The sequence below is a fragment of the Pipistrellus hanaki genome, assembly GCF_964339955.1.
Source record: "Pipistrellus hanaki genome assembly, chromosome: 9".
In the NCBI taxonomy this organism is placed as follows: Eukaryota; Metazoa; Chordata; class Mammalia; order Chiroptera; family Vespertilionidae; genus Pipistrellus; species Pipistrellus hanaki.
In genome coordinates this window covers 17,587,330-17,600,229 of record NC_140511.1, presented here as the reverse complement: position 1 = coordinate 17,600,229, position 12,900 = coordinate 17,587,330, and the positions used below count along the sequence as shown (strand labels likewise).

The window sequence follows — 12,900 nt, the reverse complement described above, 5'->3', positions numbered from 1 at the left end:
CCAGGACTATTGGGTCCCAACTGCTCACCTGTCTGCCTTCCTGATTGCCCCTAACCACTTCTGCCTGCCAGCCTGATCACCCCCTAATCACTCCCCTGCCAGCCTGATTGATGTCTAACTGCTCCCCTGCCAGCCTGTTTGCCCCAACTTCCCTCCTCTGCCAGCCTGGTCACCCCTAACTATTCTCCCTTGCAGGGTTGATCGCCTCCAACTGCCCTCCCTTGCAGGCCTGGTCCCTCTCAACTGCCCTCCCTTGCAGGCTGGTGCCTCCCAACTGCCCTCCCCTGCTGGCCATCTTGTGATGTCCCTCTTGTGTCCACATGGGGGCAGGATCTTTAACCACATTAAATAAATTATTTCTACTGTTGTTTTTAGAATAACACCAAGAAAATTTGATACTGTTCAAGCATCCAAGGGTCACAAAAGTGGAATTATCACTGGTGATGTTGGAGACCTAACTTTAAGCAAGAGGGGAATACGGACATCATTTACATTCAGGAAAGTGAGGCAAACACCTTGTGACTGTAGTAAGTATATAATTTTGATTTTATTGTAAAATGGAATAAATCTAGTATGAAAATTTCTTAAAGTCCAAACAGAGCCAAGGAAAGCTTTGCTATAACCTTATTAAAGTTATTTACAACATGTTGCCTACTATTTACATATACTTTTAAGTATAAAATATATTTATATATATTTTTCTTGACCACCCTCATTAAAATGAGTTTATATTCTTTGAACATAGGGACTCCACCTAATTCATGTTTATTTTGTACAAATAGTACTTGAGCATATTGGATGCCAAATAAATATTTTTTAATTGAAGTCACAGTTAAGCGTGCTACAATTATAGCACATTAAAATACCATAAAATTAGGTTTTGTTGGAAACAGCTTGTGAAGCTTTTAAATTACTCCTCATCGATTCAAAGGGGAAATTGGATATGAGAAATTGGAGATAACTGTAGGAGGACAAACAGTGGTTTGTGTCAATTTGGAAATCTATTAAAGAATAAAAGAAATACTCAAAAAGCCCGGCCAGCGTGGCTCACTGGTTTAGCATCGACCTAGGAACCAGGAGGTCACAGTCCAGTTCCTGGTCAGGGCACATGCCCAGGTTGCAGGTTCCATCCCCAGCTGGGAGTGTGCAGGAGGCAGCCAATCAGTGATTATCATCATTGATGTTTCTATCTCTCTCTCCCTCTCCTTTCCTCTCTGAAATCAATGAAAACATATTTTTTTTTAAAAAGTACTCACAAACTTTGTCAATATGATGCTATTTTGAGTTGCCTTTACAAGTATGCCATGACCTATATTTCTTAGAGTCAATAGCTAAAAACCTTTTTCATTTTATAAATTATTTTTTAATGACAGTGATGTATAAGATCTTATTTATATCCTGTGGGTTTTAATTATGGGAGTTATCTAGGAATTGCTTTTGGGTCTAGTCATAATCTTAAAAACATTTAAAATGAAAAACCTTTATTATAACTACAAGTTTCCTGTTAGAAAACTTGAAATGTCTACTATGGCACTTGTTCTAAAGGAACTTGAAGTCTAGTTAAACATACAAGCTAGTTTTCTTATGCAAATGTTTCTTTGTTATGGCATTAATTCAATGTAAGGGGTCCTATAAAAAGTTCTGATTATAGTTAGTTCACAGATTTTTTTTTTTAAGTTCATGGCCATCTTTTGGATACTTTTGGTACAAATTTATAGATTTTAAAGATAAGGGTCCCTATTCCCTTTCGACAACTTAGATCTTCATAATTTCCAAGAGAGTAAAATTTTACTATTACCAATTTAGAATAATTATAATGTATATTGTAGAGTGATTGCAATTCTGATGTAACCAACATAATGTAACTTATCTGTTTCCACATATATGTTTTGGAGTCCTCAAGCTTTCTGGGGCCACCCTTTTCTTAAATGTCCAATTAAAATGTTTAGAGTTTCACTTTACACATTGGTAAGGACTACATGCTCCTTACCAATTCTACCCCCATTCTAGGCTTTCTCAAGTTTTGGCATACGCTAGTTATATCAAAGGAAAATATCTGAATCCATCAGTGCTATAGCCCAATACTATTTCTAATTATTGTCTCAGTCTTGTTTGTGATTTCCCTGGGAGCACTACTCCTTTCACTCTCAAGAATACTACCCTTTAAAAGATGTGTGTCACAAACTTTGGCTGAAGACAAAGGAGAATTATAGCACAGTACAGAATGGGCAAGGATTTGAAATGAGTATTGTAGAGGACAGGGGACAACTTCAAAATTAATTTGAGACATTGTATCCTAAATTTCCTCTGTCACGTCCTCTACTTGGTTTTGCTCCTTCTATTGAAGAAGGCAATTCGATTGGAGAAGTGTAGTCATTTTGAATATGGACTCTAGAGTCTCCACTGCCTGGGTTCAAATCCTGGCTCAATGACCTACCGTCTTTGTCACTTTGGGATTATTATTTAACACCGTAGCCTGTTGCAGGAAGATTCCTGCAATAGGGCTTCCTGCTGCGGTCGCTGCCCTGCTTGTTTCCCTCCCTTCTCCCCCAGCCCGCCTGCTTTCCTCCCTTCTTGCTGCTCCGCCTGCTTCTGTCCCTTCTCCCTACCCTGCTTGCTTCCCTTCCTTCTCTGCCGCCTTACTTGCTTGCTTCTCCGCAGCTTCCTTCAGCACTTGGCTTCTTTCTATGCTGTCTTCAGTCTTTGTTCTGGCCTGGATATGCAAATTAACTGCCATCTTGGTTGGGTTAATTTACATACTCGCCCTGATTGGCTGTGGGCATAGCAAAGGTGCGGTCAATTTGCATGTTTCTCTTTTATTAGGTAGGATTCCGTCCTTCAGCTTCTCGTCTATAAAATGGGTGTAATAGTACCTATTTTATAGTGTGAGAATTGAGACGAGACATATATAAACTGCTTCAGATAGTGTTTATTAAACACTTGTGATTATTACCTAATGACATTTTGCTTCTAGGTTTCATTCTTCTAAAAGTTTTAGTGCCCCCAGAACTTTCACCCTAAAACTTGTTAATGTAACTAAATATCTTCTGCTTAGGCCTGGCCCATCAAGATGCTTTCCTGAGTGAGGACCTTTAATCCAAAGGTGAAATAGGCATCTTCATTTTAAGACGTACAGAATTGCAGTCATGTCTTGTAAATGGATTTTCTTCCTTCTGTTTTCTAACTCATAAATCAGAGGCTTCTTATCCCTAGTCACCAAATTTGAACTGATTTGCTTTTTCCTTTTAAGAAAGCATAAGACCTTGTGAATCATTTGGATAAAAAGAAAAGATTTATATTACCTTGTTTTTTCATTAGGTTATCCTTTGGTCTGTGACAGCCAAATGAAGGAACCTCCTCCATCATTTCCAGAGAGTGATAAAGAAGCCTCACAGTTGGAGCAAAAATATGTCCATCAAGTGTATGAAAAGATCGCTGGGCACTTCAGCAGCACGAGACATACTCCTTGGCCACACATTGTGGAGTTTTTGAAAGCCTTGCCAAGTGGTTCCTTAGTGGCCGATGTTGGATGTGGAAATGGAAAGTATCTTGGCATAAATAAGGAGTTATATATGGCAAGTAATTGTTGCTTCTGGCTTTCTTTCCACTTTATTTGTAAGGATATTATCATCTTCTCCCCGTTATACAATGATTTTTTTTAGGATGCAGAAAAATTATAACCAGTCCTCACAGAGAAGAGTATACATGAGTATTTGCAACAATGCTCTGGTGCAGAGAGAACTTCCTACTTCCTAGCACAGCAAAAAATGGGGGGGGAAAGTGGTCCATAGAAAAGGAAGTTACAGCTACTGAAAACAGAAAACTGGCATCAGGCAAGATGTGGGTGCATATCTTGGGTCTAGCCCTGCAACCTTAGTCATGTATCCCCTCCTGTCTGCATGTATTCCTTCCTGTCTATTGTTCCTGGAGCCTGCTTGTCTGTTTGTAATTCTCATTTTTATTTTACCAGAAATTGAGTTACTTATGACAAAAGGGAAGCTTGTTTTTTTTTTTTTTTTTTTGTTTGTTTTTTAATAAACCTTTATTGTTCATATTACAAAAGTTCCTCATTTTTTTCCCATCCTCCAGGTTCCTACCCCACCCTCTGCCCTCTCCCCATCCCCCATTGTCCTCATCCATAGGTGCACAGTTTATGTTCAGTCTCTTCCCACACCCCCACTCCTCTTTTCCCCGAGAATCGTCAGTCCACTCCCTCTGATTCTATTATATTCACCAGTTAATATTGTTCATCAGGTTTTTTAATTCCCTTGGTTTTTAGATTCACTTGTTGATAGTTACGTATTTGTTGTTCATGATTTTTATCTTTATTTTCTTTCTCTTCCAAAAGAACCCCCTTCAATAATTCATATAATTCTGGTTTCGTGGTGATGAACTCCTTTAGCTTTTTTTTTATTAGTGAAGCTCTCTATCTGGCCTTCGATTCTGAGTGATAGCTTTGCTGGGTAGAGTATTTTTGGCTGTAGGTTCTTGCTATTTATCACCTTGAATATTTCTTGCCATTCCCCTCTGGTCTGCATGGTTTCTGTTGAGAAATCAGCTGACAATCGTATGGGTGCTCCTTTATAGGTAATTGCCTGTTTCTCTTTTGCTGCTTTTAATATTCTCTCTTTGTCTTTTGCTCTTGGAATTTTAATTATGATTTGTCTTGGTGTGGTCCTCTTTGAATTCCTTTTGTTTGGGGTTCTGTGTGCTTCCTGGACTTGTAGGTCTAATTCTTTCATCAGATAGAGGAAGTTTTCTGTCACTATTTCTTTCAGTATGTTTTCGATACCTTGCTCTCTCTCATCTTCTGGGACCCCCATAATTCTGATGTTGGTTCGCTTGAAGTTGTCCCAGAGGTTTCTTGCATTATCTTCAACTTTCTGGATTCTCTTGTCTTCTTGCTTCTGTGGAGGAGTATCTTCTGGCTCTTTATGTTCCAAATCTTTGACTTGATTCTTGCGATCTTCCATTCTGTTTTTAAGATTTTGTATAATATTTTTTATTTCAGACAATGTATTCTTTATTTCTTGTTGACCCCTTATTACTTCTTGTTGATCCCTTATTATTTCTAGTTGATCCCTTTTCACATCCTTATAGGTCTTATCGACCTTTTCTAGGAAATTCTTGAAAAACCTTATAAGCGTGGTTTTGAACTCTATATCCAGTCGCTTTTTGTCCTCCATTTCTTTCATTTGTGATCTGTTTCCTTGTCTCAGCATTTTCGCAGCTTCCCTGAGTTGGTAGCCTTAAAAGTCTCTGTGTTCAGCTTGGATGGGGCGGAGTTTCAGGGTGGAGCCTACAGCCTTAGCTTCCGTCAGCCATGCCCTATGAAGCTCCTGAGTCTCAGTGTTCTTCAGTGTCCTTCAGTACTCGCTACAAGCACCTCTGAGAGAAAGGTGCCCTCGAGTTTCGCCTGCTACCAGACAGTCTAGTCTTTCCCCCAATGAGCCCACAACTGGGGTTCAGTTCAGTTGGCAGTGGAGTTGGAAGTGGAGTTCAGAGCAGTCTGGAGCCCCTGTCTCCCTCCCGCCAGGGCAATCCAGCGGCACAGTCAACCGCCCCTTCTCTGCGTGCAATGTGCGTGCCTCCAGGACTTCCTTTCGCTGCTCCCCTGGGTTTCCACTTTACAGCCCAGGCTCCCTCTGTTTGAGCCTGTGTCCCCACGGTCTTACTCAGAACTAGGGTTCAGTGCAGTTGGAACTGGGGCTCAGCACAGTCTGGAGCTTTTTTCTCCTTCCCACCAGGCAATCTAGCAGCAGAGTCAATGGTCCGTCCTCTGCGCGCAATGCGTACGCCTCTGGGGGCTCTGCCTTTTGCCGCTCCCCTAAGATTCCACCTAACAGCCCAGGCTCCCTCTGTATGAGCCTGGGTCCCCAGGGTCTCACCCAGAACTGGACTTCAGTGCTGTCGGAACTGGGGCTCAGCACAGTCCGGAGCTTTTATCTCCTTCCTGCTAAGGAACGCCAGCCAGGCACTCAGCCGACCCCTCCTCTCCGGCTCCGTCCTCTCAGCGCGCGGCGTGTCTCCGTACCTTAGGCTTTTACAGCTCCTCTGATTTTCCTTCTGATTTTCTCTTTCCTTCTCGTTGTAGAATTTCCAGTCAGTCGACTTTCCTGTAGTTCTGGGTAATGTCCATTTTATATTTTAGTTGTATTTTATTGAAATTGTTGTGTGAGGCTGCAGTTAGGTGTTACCTATGCCACCATCTTGGATTCTCCTCACTCTGTTTGTTTGTTTTTTAATCCTCACCTGAGGATATTTTTCCCATTGATTTTTTAGAGAGTGGAAGGGAGGGAAGAGGGGGTGGAGAAGGCTGAGAGAGAGTGAGTGAGAGAAAGAGATCAATTGGTTACCTCCTGCAAGAGAGACACATTGATGGGTTGCCTCCCACATGTGCCCCAATTGGGGATCAAACCTGCAACTGAGGTATGTGACTTTGCCCAGGGATTGAACCCACCTGAGGGTGGACACTGACCACAAAACCAAATCAACCAGGGCGTGAAGCCTGCTTTTTTAAGCTGCTGAGCCTTCAACTTGGATGTAGCCATAATACCTGAGTATTTTGAACAGCCATCTTCAAATGTGAAAATATGTGCATTTGATATTCAGTGGATGTGACCTGAGACAGTCATTCTGATATTCAAATGTAGGATAATCACAGAATCGAAAAAAATTACAAACTTACTTTATATATAATTTCTTTAACAATGCATTTTTAAAATACCAGGTTGGGCTTTCATGGCAATAGTTTTATGAACTGCTTTCAATTTCTGTAAGAAGTAAATGTGGTGAATTTGTTTTTATCTGATCTCAGCCATGCCTGAGCTTACTCTTCCCTTTAATTCAAAATTTTTATATTCTGACTAAGAACCATTTCTTTTTTAGACTTCTTCAGTTACTCTTCATTTCTATCTAACTAACTTTTGGCTTTATTTTCAGAGATAAATTTTATAAGCAAAGATTTTATACTTTCAAGGCACTTACTCCCTTTATAGTAGCACCCATTTGATTGGTCGGTTTCTACCGTGTTTCCCCGAAAATAAGACATCCTCTGAAAATAAGACCTACTTTCAGGTTTCCTTCTGAGTGAAATATAAGGCATCCCCCCGAAAATAAGGCCCTCCCTAGGTTAAACATGAGAGATTTGGTCCACTGATTCTGAAAGAAATGGAGTCACAAGAAATTCACCAGGAAATTCAGGAATTAGATTCTGATGATGATGTTCCAGAAGATGATGACATGATTGTCATTGAATAAATGAGTAAATTCTTGATACTGTAGGATTTACAGTTTGTCTGGTTTGTGTTGACAACTACCGTACTACCGTACCGTATACAGGTAATAAATTTCCTTTATTTTCATTTAACAATAAATGTGTACCGTATTCTTCTTCATGGAAAAATAAGACATCCCCTGAAAATAAGACCTAGTGCATCTTTGGGAGCAAAAATTAATATAAGACACTGTCTTATTTTCGGGAAAACAGGGTATGCCAGTCAGTGTCTCCAGGCCTATCTCCAGGCCTGATCAGAGAGGTGGGGCTGATCAGCAGCCCCCATGGAGGCCCAGAGAGAAACAGAGGTGTGGCTGCTGGTGAATTCCAGAAAGAAAGAGAGAGGCAATGGCTGATCAACAGCTGTCACAGAGGCTGCGGATCAGACCCTGCTTCTCTGGGCCTGATCTGCAGCCCCCTCAACAGTCAGTGCTGGGTCAGACTGCAGGACTGACATCTGGTGTTCAGTCAAGCCTTTGGTTATTTTGGATGTTATGGACCCTGGGTTTTTATATATTGATTAGGTGTTTAGCAGAACAAAATCAATAATTTAAAAAAATGAAATAAATTACTTTTTTTATTATTTGGAGATTTTATTTTCTGATTGCACAAGTAAGTATAAAGCAGGAAAAAAAAACAACAGCTAATTTTTTATTCTGGACCATCAGAGTATAGTTTATTAATAATGACAGATACTTTAGATCCTCTTATTTTTAGCTCCCTCAAAAGACTATGTTTATGGGATAGTTTTCATTTTTATGTGTGTGATATTACATAGCGATCTAGATCCTGAATGGTGATCACTTAGGTATCCATTAGGGCCTCACATACCCACTGCTGTCGTTTTTATTCTAGTCATTTGTTTACATTCACTAATTTGAGTTCTGTTTGATACTTGTTAAGGTAATAAATGCTGTCCAGTGAATTATATATTCTTACTTTGTACTGGCTGTAAAAATTGATAATATCATGGTCTTAGACCATTTCACCATATGAAATCTGTCTCATAACTTTATGGTAAGCAGTAAATCCATTGCTCTTAATTTCTCATGCCATTTAAGTAAGGTGTTGTGACTTTCTCTATTATAGATCGGCTGTGATCATAGCCAAAACCTTGTGGACATTTGTCGAGAGAAGCAGTTTCAGGCCTTTGTCTGTGATGCATTGTCAGTGCCAGTCCGCAGTGGGTCCTGTGATGCCTGCATCTCCATTGCTGTTATTCACCATTTTGCGACAGCAGTAAGTACTGTCTTTCTCTCTCCCAGAACTTGTAACTAAAGTGGCAGGAAATGTTCATGGATTTTACTAGTTGGAACTCGTATTGGCTTTTCTTTTCTTTCATTCTCTTGTCATATTTTGCACCACTTGTTAAGAGAGCATGTGGAAGGGAGTTGAGTTACATGGAAGTTGTACTTAGTTAAACAGAAGCCTAATGAACTGTATGTTGATGTTGTTATTGCTGCATGTTTCTACCTTTTTCCTACCTTGAGACTTACTCATCTTTAATTTTTTTTCACTATCTGATTATTCTTAATGTCCGAGTTTGTATATGAGAGCCAGTACTTTCTCCTACACTCAAGTTTGTAAATCCTCAGTTGGCTTGGGAGGCCAGTAGGGATGCCTCTTCTTGTCTAGTTTTCAAATCCTCAGTGGTCATCTGATTAAATGGAATTATGTTCTTCGTCTTCTCCAGCTCTTTCCCATATTGCTCAATCCTGGCCTTCAAGAGAGACCAAAACTCAACACAACTTTTCACATCTCTTTCTTCATCACCCACCACGGTACTATATGCTCTGGCATAGGAACCTTCAGGGCATTAAGCTTTTCAAAGTCACCTACCAACCCAGCCTTCGCTACCTTGGCCTTGTAGCAAGTGCTAGCAGGTAGATTCTCAGGTAGAGTGGCCAACCTGGAGGTGAGGGTCTCATTTCAGGAGTTCAAGGAGTTAGCAGTGACCTTCGTTTTTGGGATATGTACTTCCCCAAAAGCTACCCAGTCATTGTCCTTTAGAGCAAGTTTTTGCCCAGCCATCCTAAGATCCTTCAGACCCCAGTGGCCTCGGTCCACAGCAGCCTGCTCATCTTTAAAGTTTAGCTGTAAGATTTTAAGAGAACTCTGTGCCTCTTGAGTAGACTCTCTCCTCAGCCTCTGAGCCTCCTCTCTATTTCTGTTTCCATTTTTCTTTCTCAACTCTCACTCATCCCTGACATCAGAATCTCACTTCCTTCCCATTCTATTTGTTTCCCTATTGTTTTTTCAAAAATAAGGTACTTGCCCTAGCTGGTTTGGCTCAGTGGATAGAGCATCAGCCTGCAGACTGAAGGGTCCCAAGTTCAATTTTGGTCAAGGGCACACGTGTTGCAGGCTTGATCCCCAGTAGAGGGCATGCAGGAGGCAGCCAATCAATGATTGTCATCACTGATGTTTCTCTCTCTCTCCCTCTCCGTCTCTGAAACCAACAAATATATATATATATATATATATATATATATATATATATGTACGTAATTGGTAGAAATATGACTCTTATGCCTTTAATTAGTCACATTTTTATTTTTTAATATATTATTTATTTTTTTACAGAGAGGAAGGGAGAGGGAGAGTCAGAAACATCAATAAGAGGGAAACATCAATCAGCTGCCTCCTGCACAACCCCCACTGGGAATGTACCCGCAACCAAGGTACATGTCCTTGACTGGAATTGAACCCAGGACCTTTGAGTCCATAGTTCGACACCATCCACTGAGCCAAACCAGTTAGAGCGAATTTTATATTTTTTATAGGAAAAATTCCCCTTTCTTGGGTGTCAGTGATTTCTCCCCTAATCTATAGATCACTCTGTGCTGGAGTCTCCAGCAATTTTAGTTAGTATACTTTATAACCTTAGCTGAATTCAAAACAAAACAAAATGGAAAACACTCTATGCCTCTATTTTATTAACAGAAATAAAAATTTCCTTTTCCTTCAACACTATTTTTTAACCACTCAATAACAGAACAAAATTCCCCTTCTTTTTTTTCTCTTTTTTGTTTTATAGAAGATATTTTGTTAGGTTTTCTGGGCCATTTATCTTAATTGAGAGCAGTCCTACAGTCAGTTAATTTTTGTTTTCTCTCAGTCTCCTGGTTGATAAATAGCAACATGCTTTTTTTTATTAGGAGCGCAGAATGGCAGCTCTTCAAGAAATTGCCCGACTCTTGAGACCTGGTGGGAAGGCACTCATTTATGTGTGGGCGATGGAACAAGAGTATCAGAAGAAGAAGTCCAAGTATCTCAGAGAAAACAAATCTAATCAAGGAAGGCAAGAGATCAGCAGTGACCCATCAGCACAGGAGCTGTTTGTGGAGCCAGTGCCTGACAGAGGCCACCAAGATTCAGCATGTTCCATTCCCTCCATTAATGACTTTCAGAAAGGAAGATGTCATTCGAGGGAAGTTGCTAATTCCATGCTGCCTATTCACACTAACAGGACTTCTTTCCATTCTCAAGACTTACTGGTTCCCTGGCACCTTAAGGGAAATGCAAGTAAGGAAAAACCTACGGAGCCATTTGGTCTGACAGGAACCCATGACACAGGCCCTGTGCTTCATCGTTACTACCATGTGTTCTGTGAGGGAGAATTGGAAGCTGCCTGCCAGACTTTGAATAATGTCAGCATTCTGCAAAGCTACTATGACCAGGGGAACTGGTGTGTGATTCTTCAAAAGGCCTGATTATCAGAATGAACATATCATAGTCAGGAAAGAAACACTCAGCTTTTTTCTTACAAAGTAGTCTAAATTAGCAGTCTTTTTTTTCCTGTTGCTGTTGTTAACCCTCACCAGAGGATATTTTTCCTTTGATTTTTAGAGAGATTGGAAGAGAGAGGAAAAGAGAGAGAAACATTGATGTGAGAGAAACATATCAGTTGGTTGCCTCCTGCACATGCCCCGACCAGGGCCCAGGTGGGGAGGAGCCTGCAGTCAAGGTTCGGGTCCTTGACCCTTTGGTCCGCAGGCTGACGCTCTCTCCACTGAGCCAAACCAGCCAGGGCAGCAGTCTTACGGTAAAGTACCAAAGAAGTGCACCTGAGAGAAATTTGAAAGTAGAGATTAATTAGGAAACATTTAGTCTACTGCTATTGCTGACCTTGTTTTACCCATAAATGGTATATGTACAAAAATAATTTAATAAATAAATAAATAAATAAATAAATAAATAAATAAATAAATAAATAAAAATGTAGACTTCTCCTATAGGGAGGAACAGGGATGGTTTTTTTAATAAAGTAATTGTAGTTTGTGAAGTATTTGGGATGCTGGGATAAGTGTATAGAATTTTAAAGATAAACTTTTGTTATAAAGTGTTACTAAATGAATTAAATTATGTATAATTATATAGAAGAAATCATACACTTTAATAAAGAAAATTTCTGTTTAGTAGAAAGTTATCTGAAATTTTATCTGTGATTTTTTTAGCTCCATACAGTCATGGACAATAACTACTCTGCTATCACTCCTGACTAGCATAGGGCTTGACACATAGTAGGTGCTCAGTAAATGTTAGTCACTCAGATGATCCCATGCATTTGTAGGAGCTTCACCCAACAAATACTTGCTGAGCCTCTACCGTGCAGCAGTTACTGTTGTAAGTACTGGAAGGGGAGCTGTGGGCAGACAACAAAAAACATTAGCCTTTTATTATATAGGGTTTTTATTGATTTCAGAGAGGAAGGGAGAGGGGAGAGAGAGACATCCATGATGAGAGAGAATCATTGATTGGCTGCCTCCTGCAGACCCCTTACTGGGGATGGAGCCTGCAAGCTAGGGCTATGATGTGCACTGACCACCAGAGGGCAGACACTCAATGCAGGAGCTACCTCCTGGTCGCAGTGCCCTCCCATAGGGGGAGTGCTGGTCAGCCAGAAGCTGGGCTCACAGCTGGTGAGCTCAGTGGCTGTGGCGGGAGATTCTCCCTCCTCTGCAGCAGTCAGCCCCCAAGGGCTCCCATACTGCGAGAGGGTGCAGGCCGGGCTGAGGGATCCCCTCTCCCCCAAGTGCACAAATTTCATGCACTGGGCCTCAAATAGTAACACATTTGTTGAATAACATCTGTTTAGTGCTTAGATAGCCACTAGTTAGCTACTGAATTATTAGGTAAGCACTCAAGATACATTAGCTGTTTTTTATTTGGTGTAAACATCACTTAACTATGCATTAAAATATATTTTAAGCACTTAAATTATTTTTATGTAGTAAAAATGAAAATAATTTAAGTGCTTAAAATATATTTTAATGCATAGTTCAGCGCTGTACATAGGAATGCATAACCACGGGCACGGCGGTGCCAGAGCATTCGTGCTGCTTAAAAAGGAAGACGTGCCGTAAACACCTCTGGTAGTCCTTAGCATGTTAGGCTCTTATTATATAGGATTTGCTCTGTAGGCCGCTTTTCATTCATTTGTAAAGCTATGGTTTCATCATTCTTTCAAAAAGGGGAGTGTTGCTACACTACTGCAGGTAGTAATTTCATGGATCCTCTTTTATTTTTTTTCAGTTTTTTTTCTTATTGATTAAGGTATTACCTATGTGTCCATATTCCCCCAGTGCCCCCACCCCCACCCCACTCCCATATATGCACTAGAC

At 40.5% G+C, this 12,900-nt stretch overlaps 1 protein-coding gene across 2 annotated transcripts in view; it reads left to right on the top strand.

The window, feature by feature from the left end:
* The window catches only part of ALKBH8 (alkB homolog 8, tRNA methyltransferase), a 49,206-nt gene extending 37,377 nt beyond the window's left edge, over positions 1-11,829 (top strand). Inside the window, exons 8-11 of one of the 2 annotated variants that reach the window (XM_084895152.1) lie at positions 376-527; positions 3,319-3,575; positions 8,366-8,515; positions 10,435-11,829. In XM_084895152.1, the coding sequence (XP_084751278.1) occupies positions 376-527; positions 3,319-3,575; positions 8,366-8,515; positions 10,435-10,989 (1,114 nt within the window). In that variant the 3' untranslated portion in view covers positions 10,990-11,829. The remainder of the gene's footprint in view (positions 1-375; positions 528-3,318; positions 3,576-8,365; positions 8,516-10,434) is intronic. The other variant, XM_084895151.1, reaches the window with a different exon arrangement.
* Positions 11,830-12,900: the final 1,071 nt, after the last annotated feature.